This window comes from Peromyscus maniculatus, chromosome 1 (assembly GCF_049852395.1).
Source record: "Peromyscus maniculatus bairdii isolate BWxNUB_F1_BW_parent chromosome 1, HU_Pman_BW_mat_3.1, whole genome shotgun sequence".
In the NCBI taxonomy this organism is placed as follows: domain Eukaryota; kingdom Metazoa; phylum Chordata; class Mammalia; order Rodentia; family Cricetidae; genus Peromyscus; species Peromyscus maniculatus.
The window spans coordinates 53,871,553-53,884,754 of record NC_134852.1 but is presented as its reverse complement, the minus strand read 5'-3'; the positions used below and the strand labels follow the sequence as shown (position 1 = coordinate 53,884,754).

The following is a 13,202-nucleotide window of genomic DNA, read 5'->3' as shown; positions in this document are numbered from 1 at the left end:
GGTGCAGAGATCGGCATTTGCCATCACAGCCGGGACAGACACAGCACCATGGGTGATGTCACAACCTGCAGAAGCGTTTATTACAACTCCCATCCCAGCATGAGGTCCCACCTGAGCACACTGAATATGGAGGCCAAGGGAGCGGGCAGAGGGGAGCTTCCTCCCAATTCACCAGAACTCTTGCAGGTCAGTAGCAGTCCTGATGAGGACAAGTGAGAGTTGCGCCCAAGACTAGCCGTCCCTGGAACAGGAAGAACTGGTTTCCGAGGACCCAGTGCCTGACCACTGTGAATTATGGTCACTTCTTCTTTTGCACGTGGCCACAGTCATACTTGCCCCTCACAACTTTGAGTTTGACCCCAGGCAGGTCTTGGGTGCGACCGCCCTCCACCAGGACCACATGGTGCTCCTGCAGGGTGTGGCCCTCCCCAGGGATGAAGCAGACGGCCTCTTTGCCCGTGCTGAGGCGCACTCGGCAGCACTTGCGGTTGGCAGAGTTGGGCTTCTTCGGCTTTCTGATGAATGTGCGTAACACCACACCCTTCAGCTGTGGCCGGCCCTCTGTGGGACCCAGACGCTTGGGGGCTTCCTTCGGGCGGCCTAAGCGGTGCATCTGGTTCAGGGTGGCCATAGAGCGTGTGGCCCAGAGTTGGGGACCTAGGGCCAGACCTGTAGAGACACAACAGGGTCTACATGGTTTCCATATTCTAGGGAGGGATCCGAGCCCTTTACAAGGTCCTAACTGCTCATGTCTAGAGGTATCTGTGGGGACAGACAGCTGGCTCAGTGGTTGGAAGCACTTGTTGCTCTTGTGGATAGGGGTTTGATTCCCAGCACCCATGGTGGTAGCTCACAACCATTTGTAACTCTAGTTCCAGATCTGACACACGCCTGTAATGCACTTACATACATGCAGGCAAACACATTCATACCGGGGCTGGAAAGATGCCTCAGTGGTTAAGAGCACAGGTTGTTCTTATAGAGGACCCAGGTTCAATGCTCGGCACCACATGGTGGCTAGCAACAGTTCCAGGGATCCGATGGCCTCTTTTGGCCTCCTAGGACACTGCACATAGGTGGTACGAGTATTCATGCAGGTAAGACACTCATACACATAAATAAGTAGAGGTATTTAGGAATAATACTAACAACAGCTAACCTTTATTGCCATACCCATAATTATGTTCTTATACATTTTAAATCTTTTCCATAAGCTGAGCATGCTGGCAAAGCCAAGCCTTCTCAAAGACTCCACCTAACCCACCATTACCTCCCACTCCCCGTTGGTTCCTTGTTCAAACTGCTCCAGCCTAGGTACCTTAAAAAAAACAAACAAACAAAAAAAAAAACAAACAGACCACTGCAGCTGCAATGTAATATAAGGAGAGGCAGGTGGAAGTACTGGAGGAAATGTTTTCAAGGCAGACCAATAAGATTTATTTGTGGAGCTAGAGAGGTAGCTTCGTGGTTAAGAGCACTGACTACTCTTACAGAGGACCCTGGTTCAATTTCTAGCACCCACATGACATCTCACAATCATTTGTAACTCCAGTTCCAGAGGATCTGATGCCCTGCACAAACATGATGCACAGATGCACAGACATATATACAGCAAACCTTACACACAAAACTGAACACTTAAAAAACAAACAAACAAACAAACAAACACAGATCCTCATTATGTGGCTCTGCCTGTCCTGGAACTCTCTATGTAGATCAGGTTAGATAGTAGATATTCAGGTGAATGAAATCCCTCAGGACACTGCACAACATTTGATGTCTGGGGTATGTCTAAAAACATAAAAGTTCCCCTCCTGTGGGAGGCACATCTTGAATGACTGACTAAAATCCCTGGCTTGGGTTTCTCACCCATAGGAGGTCATCAATAAATACTTGCTGAGACACCTAACCAGGGAGACATGCTGAGAAACGAACATTTGTTGGTATTGTTGCATGAACATCAGAGTGTACTTACAGAAACTAAGACAGAGTATCATTAGCCAATACAATCTTAAGGATTCACCACTATCTATGTGAGGGAGCCATGACAACGATTGACTTAAACTCTGCTGGACACAGGAGCTTCCCACTTCTTGTCCCTTGAGCCGGGGGCGTGGTAGAAAATCCCTGTTAATAACTGGAAAGCTGAAGCGGGTGATCGATCAGGAGTTCAAGGCCATCCTGCCTACAAAGCGAAGTAGAGGCTAACCTGGACTACAGTGAAACCCTGTCTCCAAAACAAAAAAGCACCGTGTTTAAAGCTGACACCACCCGAGATCTGGCAGAAGCCACACAAGTCCCGGTGAGTAGCTCTCATCCAGCCTCGTCCCTGCGGCCCACGCTCACTTACCACGACTGAGGGACGCGGTGAGGCCACGGAGAAGGCCGGGCCAGGACATCTCGCCTTCTGTGCGTCCCTGCGTTAGGACATAAGATGCTCAGAACGGAGGTTGGGAGTCCCACGTCTCCTCTCCAGGGCCAACCACAACAGAAAGTGCCCCCCGCAAATTCAGCCTCCCTCTGAGCAGGCCCCCAGGGACGCAATCGCCCTCGCCTCGATACCGGACCGGGAAAGTGAGGAGGGAAGAGAGAGACGTTTGGAGAACAATTACACCCACCTCCCCAACCTAGGGTCGTAGACACGCTAAATCCTATCTCCAGCCCCTTCCGGGGATTCTCTTTAGCGGTTGGCCACTTCTTCCCTACGCCACGAAAGGGGCGGGACAAAGGTGACAATTGGATAATGACAGGATCTATCTTGGTTCGCTTTTCCTCATTGGAAGGGTTCCTGAAGCCTGGGCGGGACATCTCTTTCCGCGTCTGATTGGCTCGTCCCTGGTGAGTGACTCCTTGTCTCCAGTCCAAGATGGCTGCGTCCATGGCTCGGTTCCTGCGGCCTTTCCTGGCTCGCCAGGGGCTGCGGTCCCGAGGACGCTGCGTGTGCCCCCAGAGCCCAAGGAGAAGCTTCGCTACAGAGAAGCGAGTGCGGAACCTCCTGTATGAACACGCACGTGAGGGCTACAGCGAGCTCCCTTACTTGGACATGGAGTCGGTGTGCGCATGCCCGGAAGCAACGGCGCGCGCCCTGGAGCTCCGCAAGGGGGAGCTGCGGCCGGCCGACCTGCCTGCGATTGTGAGTGCGCCTGCGCCGGCGGCGGGAGCTGGCTGCTCGCCGGACTGGGTTTGCCCTGTGCGTTCCAGGAATGGGAGGAACCACTTACAGGAATTTGGGTTCCTTCCCACGTTAGGCAGTGCCCTGTGCATGGCACCCACTTATGTGCCAGTGGCCCACTGAGAACTAAGGCCCCACTGAACGTCACGGATGCCTTTTGTGGCCTGCACGACCTTTTGCATGTATTTCGTAATTGGCCACTTGGTATCTACTCTACTCCTGGAACTTAAATACCATTGTCTTCTGTGCTCGAACTTGATGCCAAGCTCGCCCTAAGGCCACAAAGAAAATTGAGGAGTGAGGTGCGAATCAGGTGGGGGAGGGACTCTTGGAGACAGCATCCTGCCACCATAGCAAACTGATAAATAGGGTTGAATGAGTAAACACCTGCTGAGCAGATATTTAAGCACCACTTACGATCCAGATGTTGAGACTAGGCGCGAATGATAAAAAGCGTTAGTGCTTACGTAATGCTACCTTACAGGGAACTAGAATTGGGGGTCACATGTCAGTAGTGAGTTCTGAATGTAAAGTCTTCACAACTCTGTCCTGAACCCTTCTATATTAGTTTCTTTTCTGCTGCTGTGCTGAAACACCATGACGAAACCAACTTACAGAAGAATGTATTTGGGGTTAGCGGGGACAGAATGTTGGGGGGGGCGGGGGGGGCAGTAAACTGAGAGCTCACTTTTTTTTTTTTTTTTTTTTTTTTTATTATTAAACAGGGTTTCTCTATGTAGTTTTGGTGCCTGTCCTGGATCTCGCTCTGTAGACCAGGCTGGCCTTGAACTCGCAGAGGTCCTCCTGGCTGTCTGGGCTCAAAGGCGTGCTCGCAGCCTGGCTGAGAGAGCTCACACCTATAACCACCAGCCTGAAGCAGAGAGAGCAAACTAGATATAGGGCAGGTTTTAAGCTCTCAGAGCCCATCTCCAGTGACCGGCCTATTTCCTCCGGCCAGACCGCATCTCCTAAGTCTCCCCAAACGTCACCGGCACTGACCAGATGCCTAGGAGCTGGAGCCTATGGGGGACATTTCTCATTGAAACCAACACATCCTCACACCGGGCACTGTAAATCATGTCCACTTTGGCCTCACTTAAGTTTCTGTGGGCCAGGTGGCCCAGCCAGTAAGGACACTTGCTGCCAAGCCTGACAGCCTGAGTTCTATTCCCAGATGGTAGGAGAAAACCAGCTCCTGAGAGTGTTGTCTTCTGACCTCCATACAAGCACAAACACAAGAAATTAATGTAAATGCTAAATAAGAATAACAACAACAATCTCTGGGCATGTTGGGGCACAATTTTTTGTTTTTGTTTTGTTTTGTTTTGTTTTGTTTTGTTTTTTATTTTTCGAGACAGTGTTTCTCTGTGTAGCTTTGGAGCCTGTCCTGGAACCTATTCTTAGACCAGGCTGGCCTCAAATTCACAGAGATCCGCCTGCCTCTGCCTCCCGAGTGCTGAGATTAAAAGCTTGCACCACCACTGCTTGGCCGGTGCACACTTTTAATCCCAGTAACCTGGAGGAGGCAGAGGCAGGCGGATGTCTGTGAGTTTGAGACCAGCCTGGTCTACAGAGGGAGTTCCAGGCTAGCCAGGGATCTTGTATTTAAAGAAGAGCCAGGGGAGATGCTCAGCAGATAAAGGTACTTACTACCAAACCGACAGCCTGAGTTCAGTCCCTGGGATCCACGCAGTGGAAGGAGAGAACCAACTCCTATAGAGCGTCTTCTCACTTCCCTGCTGTGGCCACACACAAAATAAACAAACAAGAAAGAAAAAAGAAGGTTTAGTCACCTTCAAGAAGTGACTTAGCCAAGCATGCTGGCACCTCTATAGTCCCACCCCTCGGAGAAGGACAGGATGATTACAAGTTCAAGGCTACCCTGAGCTGTATTTCAATACACTGGCTCACAAAATCAAAAATAATAATAATGAGTCGCACGTCCACGCTTGTCCCTTGGTTGGTCTTGATCTCACCAGCAGAAGCGGCTGCAGGGTGAGCTGGGAAAGGCATTGGTTCAGGCTGTGCCCACCTGGGCTTCTGGGTGCTGAGGCACTAATGGGATGGGATGCTGGACCTCACCTGCTGCCATCCAGGTGGCCAGCAGTTCACTTCCCTCTCGTGGTGTCCTCCCACAGATCTCCACGTGGCAGGAGTTGAGGCAGCTGCGGGAGCAGATCCGGAGCCTGGAGGCAGAGAAGGCGGCTGTGACAGAGGCCGTGCGGGCCCTGCTGGTGAGCCTGGGAGCGTGGGGGCTCTGTGGGCCAGGGCCGGCTGGAGGCCTCTGGCTGGGAGTGACAGGAAATCTAATTCAAGGGGCTTGGATCATGTAGAGAGTTGTTACCTAGTTAAACAAGCCACCTAGTCCTGATGCCATGAAGGCTGATGAATTAGCTCTCCTCAGCATCCCCAGCCAGATTCTTTTCCTCTGTGTGCCCAACTTGAACACATAGATTGGACCCCATCCCAGTTCCAAGATGGCTACCACCGCGTCAGAGATGAAAATTGAGCTTTTCTGTCTCAAGATCTTTTCCAGGAGCAAAGTAGACGCCCCTCTTGTTGCCAGGGCTCGGACACCCACCCTCACAAGAGTCATCAGGACAGATAGAGTCACTGTTGCTAGTTTAGGGCCAGCCCCCAGGGCTTTCCTAGAGAGGGACTGAATCAGGCCTGTGGGGAGGAGAGGGCCTGGGTTAGACCTGGCTTCTTAGCCTTTTCCCACTCACCAGCCGCCTTTTGCCAGAAACACTCATGTTTGTTACATGTTTGATTTGTAATTAATTTCCATCATTGTGCATACAGAAAGAAACCCTTACCACTACCAGATTTTTTGCAACCCCACCATTCAGTTACAGCACCCCATAGGGTCACAATCCAACATCTACAAAGCGTGACAACCAGTGCCACTAGCTCGGATGGCTTAGTAGAAGTCACCAAGGGTGTGGTGGCACACAGCTGCCATCCTGCCCTCAGGTGGAGGCCCAAGAGTTCAGTGTCTTCCTTAGCAGCTGCCTATCAGGTTCCAGGCCAGACCGCCCTACGGATTCCTCATTCAAAAACAAACCTGAGCCAGAGAGATGGCCTCGAGATTCTTGCAGAGGGTCTGAGTTTGGTTCTCATCACCCACGTCAGGTGGCTCACAACAACGTATAATTGCAGCACCAGAAGTTCTGACACCTTCTGGACTCCAAGGGCATCCACACATGTACCGTACAGACACACACAGAGACTCATAACTAAAAAATAAAAACAACAGGGCCAGGAGTGTAGCTGAGTGGTAGAATGTTGTCTACACAGCCGTAGGTTTAAACCCAGATGCACAAAGACATAACTATGAAATAAAGAGGTAAGCCTGTCTTCCCCCACAGAGCCCAGGAGGAGGGAGCAGGTGTCTCACTGGTGGGTGTCATTACTGTTGTGTTGTGTTACCACCACTGCCCTTACCAGTAGAGAAACTGAGGCAGCGTGGTGGAGGGACCCAGCCAGCACTGACAGATTCAGATGCATTGGTCCTGTTTGAACTGTGACCTCTTCTGTCTCTGCTCCGCATCCCCAAGTTCATTACCTAATCACCTTCCCCTTTCCTCTTCTCCACCAGGCCAACCAAGACAGTGACCAAGTGCAGAAGGTAGGGTTCCATGTCGGTTACAGTTCTTCCACTACCGTGACAGCATAATCCAGACAGGGTCAGGAGGTCAGATGAAAAGAACAACAGCTTCCGGGCATGGAGAGGGGCTCAGCAGTTCAGAGCACTGTCTGCTCTTCCAGAGGTCCTGAGTTCCATTCCCAACAACCACATGGTGGCTCACAACCATCTGTAATGAGATCTGATGCCTTCTTCTGGCCTGCAGGGGACTCATACATAAAATATAAATAAATAGAATTAAAAAAAAAAAGAACAACTTCCATTGGGGCTGGATAGATGACTCAGTGGTCATAAGTGTGTGCTGCTCTACAGAGGACCCAAATTTGCTCTCTGGCACACTCATAGACATTAAAAACAAAAGTGGCATGTCTCTTTGTAAAAATAAAACTGGCTTCAGCCAGCTCCTTGGCTCCATTACTAGGTTTATTCTGAGCCCGGCTTTGTTCCTTTCTGGCAGAGGAAGTCAGAGCCACGCACACCTTCCGGATAGGTCCCTCTAGAATCCTCTGGCTGATTATGGGTAGCTCAGCTTGGTTCCTGGCTCCTCACAGCCAAAGCAAGAGAAGTTCCATTTGGGCAGGCCTGAGCCTTGTGTGCATGAACTTGCCAACTGAACGGAAACTCAGGCGTCTACATGGTGTCCTGCCAGCAAGGATGAGTCAGGCTGGTGGTGGGGTCCCTGACCCTCCCCAAGGCTAACCCTCTCTGCCATGTCCAGGACCCCCAATATCAGGGCCTGCGGGCCCGTGGCCGGGAAATCCGGAAACAGCTCACGCCGTTGTACCCCAGAGAGACCCAATTGGAGGAGCAGTTCTACTTACAGGCTCTGAGGCTGCCCAACCAGACCCACCCAGACACGGTAAAGGCCGTTCACGGTAAAGGCGGCAGGGGGGCCGGCATCCGAGCTGCCGCCTTCCTCTGACACGCGCCTCTTCTTGCAGCCTGTTGGGGATGAGAGCCAGGCTAGGGTGCTCCGTGTGGTGGGAGAGAAGCCAGGTGAGTCTCACCCCAGGGCCCAAATCCAGTGTCCCTGGACCCCAGGCTGGGGGTGGGGCATGGGGCGCGGCTGGAGCAGCCCACCTGTCTCGTACTTTCACTGGGTGCCCCCTGGCGTGGGTACAGTGTGTCTGGCCGTGTCTCTTCTCTCACTGCTTTGCTTTGGTCCCCACTCTGGGGCTTTTCTTCCCAGCTCCTGGGTCTCTGTGCTCTCTCCCCCCCTCACCTCTCTCTCTCTTCTCTCCTTCTCCGTTGTCTTACCCTACTTCCCTCCCCCCGTGGTCCCCCCCTCCTCCTCCTCCTCGCTCTCTAATCCCCCTCTCCAGTTCATCTTTCTTCCTTTCTTCCCCCATTGCTTTTTATGTACAACCAGTTTTCTCCTTCCGACCCCGAGGCCACCTGGAAATTGGCGAGAGACTCGACATTATCCGGCAGAAGTGAGCCCCCACCCCGAACCCCTGGGCCTCACCCCCTCTTACCCCATCACCCCACACTAACAGCTGGTAGCCAGCTCTGTCCTGCAGCCTTAGGGTACAAGGTGCAATGCCAGGGCTGGGCCTGCGCAAGATGAATATTTGATGCCAGGTCCGCCTAGCATCTGTGCCTCTGCCCCCTGGGTACCCGAGTCCTCTCCCCACCCACCCTGGTCCATGGGCACTGCTAGTTTTTCTGCCTGTCTGTCTCTAGGCGCCTGTCTCACGTGTCTGGCCACCGGTCCTATTACCTGCGCGGGGCTGGGGCCCTCTTACAGCATGGCCTGGTCAACTTTACCCTCAGCAAGCTCATCAGCAGGGTATGGCCTACCTGAGGACAACCGGGACAGGGTGGAATGGGTACCAAGCTCGGAGTGATTAAGCTACTAGGAATGTAGCTCAGTTAACTGGTAGAGCACTCGCCTGGCATGTAGAAGGCCCTGGGTTCCATTCCCTGAATCATATACACACACAGAGATGGTAACACACACTTTATCCAGCATTGGAAAGCTGAGGCAGGAGGATCAAAACTTCAAGACTGACCTAGGCAACATAGTGAAACTGTGTCAAAAAACACCCGGGCGTGGTGTGTCACAGTTCGCAGCATCAGTGTGTGTTACCAACATTAATTTCTAAGTCATCTGTGTTAGTGGGTGCTGTTATTATGCCCCTTTTGGGATGGGAAAATTGAGGCTTGAGGAGGAGGTAACTAGTGTAAGCTCTCAGAGCCTGGCCGGGAGCCTGCGCTTGTAATCGCCACCCTCACTTCCTGCTGCAGCATCGGGGCATTTGGAGAGCGGTGTCCCTAAGGCAAGGAGCCCATAAACTGATAGCGTGAATTGCTGACCGTGGTGGGGGCATCACAGGCTTTCAGGTTTTCTTTCTTCTTTGAGACAGGGTCTCACTATTTAACCTTAGCTGATGGCCTGGAGCGCCATGTGTAGACCAGTCTGGCCTCAAACTCAGAGGTCTGCCTCTCTGCCTCCTAAGTTCTGGGATAAAAGGTGTTCTGTGGGCACTGGGGGCCACGGGAGGCTTCAAGCAGGGAAGGGACGTGTTAGCTTTCACATGTTAGATCCAGTGGCATCTCCAGCTGCCCTCTGGAGGAGCTGCAAGGAAAGCAGGGTGCCTGTAGCAGGAGAACCCGATAACAGGGTGGCAGGGCTCAGGCCCCTGCTGTGGGGTGACTGGAATGGCGGTGCCGCCACTGTCTTAGGTTTATGTTCCTCTCTTATGCCCTCTCCTCTCCCCAGGGCTTCACCCCCATGACGGTTCCAGACCTTCTGCGAGGAGCTGTGTTTGTGAGTGAGGCCTGGGTGACAGGCCCTCTCTCCCTGAGGAGACTGCCCTGGGCTGGGTCATGGAAGTCAGCCATCATGGGGGGCGGGGGAGAGGGAGCATTTCCAGAGGAACCGCTGGGGTCGTGACCCCAGTACGGGAAGGCCAAGGTTACCTGACCCCTGCAACCTTCCCCCAGGAAGGCTGTGGAATGACACCAAACGCCAACCCATCCCAAATTTACAATATTGACCCCTCCCGCTTCGAAGATCTCAACCTGGCTGGGACGGCAGAGGTGGGGCTGGCAGGTGAGCATCTGCCTGGGTGGTGGAGGGACATCTCCCTGCAGGTGACAGATCACAACCCTGGAGCTAACGCGTACAGTTGTGGAGGTTGTTGACTGCTCAAAGTACAGTGACTAGCCAGCCGTGTGCCCTGACAAAATCTCACTCCGACTTCCTGTGGGAGACGGCGTGACCCTGGCTAACCTCATCCTGCCTCTTTCTCCTCCCAGGATACTTCATGGACCATTCTGTAGCTTTCAGGGACCTGCCAGTCAGGTGATGCCCAGTTTCTTTAATCCTAGACCCCGTTGGTAATGTCTCCTACCCTCCCTGACCCAACCTCACATGCTCCTACTAGGATGGTTTGTGCCAGCACCTGCTACCGGGCCGAGACAGACACCGGGAAGGAGCCCTGGGGACTGTACCGAGTTCATCACTTCACTAAAGTGAGTGGCGCAGACCCAGCTGGCCAAGCACAGGTCACCACCACCACCCAGGACCTCCTGACCCGGTGCCCCCGCCCTGTCCCAGGTGGAGATGTTTGGGGTGACCGCCCCTGGGCTGGAGCAGAGCTCGCAGCTGCTGGATGAGTTCCTGTCCCTGCAGGTGGAGATCTTGACTGAGCTGGGCTTGCACTTCCGGTGCGGAGCTGGGTGGGGTTGGTGGGGTTGAAGAAGGGAGGGGGGTGACTCGCTGTCCTGCCCCCTGCCCCCTTTTCCCTGGGTGAGGCCTCTGGACGGTATAGTCTCTGTCTGCATTATCTTGCTATGTAGGAGTATGAAAAGCTTGCACAGTAAAGCTATTCCCTGACCCCTCTGGGGCAGTTTCTCATCCCTCGAGTGAGGTCCAAGAGAACTCATTGTCCTCCAAGGTGAAGCAGGATGTGAAAGGGAGGCAGCACATATCACAAGGCCCACTCATCCTTTAGGACACACAGCTTTCCAGAGGGCTGAAGAAGGCCACCTCTTCCCCAGGTGACTCATTGCAAAAAAAAAAAAACAAAAAACAAAAAAACCAAAAACCAGAATATACAACCAGGTGGGGCATCGCATACCTGTAATCTTAGCCCTTAAGAGGCTGTGGCAGGATTTCCGTGAGTTCAAGACCAGCCTGAACTATAGAGTGTGGTCCTGTCTCAAAATAACTAAGTCAATAAAACTGAAAAGGCTCATATTTACAATCTTAGTACTAGGGAGACTGAAGCAGGAGGATTGCTGTGAGTTTGAGGCCAGCCTGGACTACTCGAGACCCTACTTAAAAGGAGACAGTAAAGTGCCTGCTGTGCGAACATAGAACCTCAGTTCTGATCTCCAGCACCCACATACCCCTGGGGGTGATGGTGTGCATCTGTGACGCCAGTGCTGGAGAGTCAGAGACCAGTGGATCCCCAGAGCTCTCTGCCCAGCCTGTCTAGCGCCATCAGTGAGGACACAAACACAAGGCCTAGAGGTGCACACCTACAATCCCAGCGCTTGTGGTCGGGACCCATCCAAGGCCGTTCTCAGCTGTATAGTGAACTCTAGGCCAGCCTGGGCTGCATGAGACCCCTACCTCAAAAAGCCATACAAGAAGAAAAAGGCAGTTAGAGAGATCTCCCAAACTGGAGATGCTGTTCTAGACCAGGGAGTGGTTGGGTGAGGAGCCCATAGACTGCTGCATGGCTGTCCTTCCTTCCCACCCTCTGCCTTCTGTCTCCTCTGGGTACCACCTCCCCAGCGCCGGGTTCTCCTCATCCTCTGTGCCTTCTTATTCCTTCTTTCCCTCCTTTTCGTCCTCCTCCATGTCCTCCTCTTCCGCTGACCATCCTTTTGACTTTTACCCTGTTTTCGACCTTGGCCTCAGGGTGCTGGACATGCCCACCCAGGAACTGGGCCTTCCTGCCTATCGCAAGTTCGACATTGAGGCCTGGATGCCTGGCCGAGGCCGATACGGAGAGGTGAAAGCCCTGGGCTAGTGGGGATGTGTGGTAAGACGCTGGAGGATGGGCCTGTCCCCAAGACAGCCTCTCAATCACCCCTGCTCCAGGTCACCAGCGCCTCCAACTGCACAGACTTCCAGAGCCGCCGCCTGTTCATCATGTTTGAGACGGAGACCGGGGAGCTGCAGTTTGCACATACGGTGAGGCCCACACGGCATCTCCACCTTCCCGTCCTCTGCAGCACCTCAGCCCCACCCCAGGGCCAGGACGGGCTCAGAGCCTGGCCCTGAGCACACCCTTCTCCCAGGTGAATGCCACGGCTTGTGCTGTTCCCCGACTCCTCATTGCCCTCCTGGAGAGCAATCAGCAAAAGGTGAGAGGTTCCCAGCCTGGAATCTCAAGTTCAAGGCCTGTCTGGGGATCTTTACTATCTCAGTTTAAAAGTAAAACAGGGCTGAGGGCATGGTTTAATAGTAGAGCCCCTGCCTAGAATCCCCCAGTGAGGGGCTGGGGCGTGGCTCAGTGGTAGAGCCCCTGCCTAGAATCCCCCAGTGAGGGGCTGGGGGTGTGACTCAGTGGTAGAGCCCCTGCCTAGAATCCCCCAGTGAGGGGCTGGGGGTGTGGCTCAGTGGTAGAGCCCCTGCCTAGAATCCCCCAGTGAGGGGCTGGGGTGTGGCTCAGTGGTAGAGCCCCTGCCTAGAATCCCCCAGTGAGGGGCTGGGGTGTGGCTCAGTGGTAGAGCCCCTGCCTAGAACCTCCCAGTGAGGGGCTGGGGTGTGGTTCAGTGGTAGAGCCCCTGCCTAGAATCCCCCAGTGAGGGGCTGAGGGTGTGGCTCAGTGGTTCAGAGTTGCCTGTCATGGGACAGATCCTGGGTTCAGCTGGCAGTACTCAGTGGATGGGAGCGGTGAGAATTTGAGACTCCCCCAGCAGCTGAGGGGGCGCTGGAGGAAGGCTAGCATCCTCATAACTGCTCTGTCCCAGGATGGTTCCGTCCTCGTGCCCGCTGTCCTCCAGCCCTACCTTGGCACTGACCGCATCACAGCCCCTACCCACGTGCCTCTCCAGTACATCGGCCCCAACCAGCCCCAGAAGCCCAGGCTCCCTGGCCGGCCCGCTGCCAGCTGACAACCGTCTGCTCTAGAGATTGGCACTCCGGAGACCCCCAGACACGCAGAGCCTTTCCCCTGGAGCCAGCCCTGATGGCTGGTACTTGTCACCTCCCCCTGAGCCCCTGGCCTGCCGCTCTTCCTCCCCTGCCCCCGAATCATTGGCAGTGGCCCCTCCTGTCACCGGGCTGTCAGCCAGAGGCGTGTCTCCGCTGTGATAAGAAGGCGGCTAGCTGGAGAAAGCTGGAGGACACCATCCCGTCTTCCTCCTTCCCGCCTTGGTACTAAGCGAAGACCCACAATAAACGGTCCCAAGAGCAGTCTCTGG

General features: G+C 53.9%; 2 protein-coding genes across 2 annotated transcripts; one reads left to right on the top strand and one right to left on the bottom strand.

Moving 5' to 3' along the window:
* Positions 1-53: 53 nt before the first annotated feature.
* On the bottom strand, positions 54-2,699 carry Mrps12 (mitochondrial ribosomal protein S12). Its single transcript, XM_006981966.4, has 3 exons — positions 2,619-2,699; positions 2,351-2,417; positions 54-669 (listed from the first exon to the last, which is right to left on the bottom strand). Exons 2-3 carry the CDS (start codon positions 2,397-2,399, stop codon positions 299-301), a joined length of 420 nt encoding a protein of 139 aa, XP_006982028.1. The 5' UTR covers positions 2,400-2,417; positions 2,619-2,699; the 3' UTR covers positions 54-298.
* On the top strand, positions 1,763-13,194 carry Sars2 (seryl-tRNA synthetase 2, mitochondrial). The gene is made up of 17 exons (XM_006981968.4): positions 1,763-2,302; positions 2,784-3,133; positions 5,311-5,406; positions 6,771-6,800; positions 7,537-7,677; positions 7,760-7,814; positions 8,188-8,251; positions 8,502-8,607; positions 9,541-9,588; positions 9,765-9,873; positions 10,080-10,125; positions 10,208-10,295; positions 10,381-10,490; positions 11,692-11,785; positions 11,875-11,967; positions 12,075-12,140; positions 12,750-13,194. Exons 2-17 carry the CDS (start codon positions 2,867-2,869, stop codon positions 12,891-12,893), a joined length of 1,557 nt encoding a protein of 518 aa, XP_006982030.1. The 5' UTR covers positions 1,763-2,302; positions 2,784-2,866; the 3' UTR covers positions 12,894-13,194.
* The last annotated feature ends 8 nt before the right edge of the window (positions 13,195-13,202 follow it).

What these genes read in the sequence shown, in the direction of transcription:
- Sars2 (XM_006981968.4), top strand. Translation starts at nt 2,867, where the DNA reads ATGGCTGCGTCCATGGCTCGGTTCCTGCGGCCTTTCCTGGCTCGCCAG. An exon ending in TTCAGGGACCTGCCAGTCAG is followed by an intron (nt 10,126 to 10,207) that starts GTGATGCCCAGT and finishes TGCTCCTACTAG; the next exon opens with GATGGTTTGTGCCAGCACCT. An exon ending in GAGTTCATCACTTCACTAAA is followed by an intron (nt 10,296 to 10,380) that starts GTGAGTGGCGCA and finishes GCCCTGTCCCAG; the next exon opens with GTGGAGATGTTTGGGGTGAC.
- Mrps12 (XM_006981966.4), bottom strand. Translation starts at nt 2,399, where the DNA reads ATGTCCTGGCCCGGCCTTCTCCGTGGCCTCACCGCGTCCCTCAGTCGT. An exon ending in CACCGCGTCCCTCAGTCGTG is followed by an intron (nt 670 to 2,350) that starts GTAAGTGAGCGT and finishes GTGTCTCTACAG; the next exon opens with GTCTGGCCCTAGGTCCCCAA.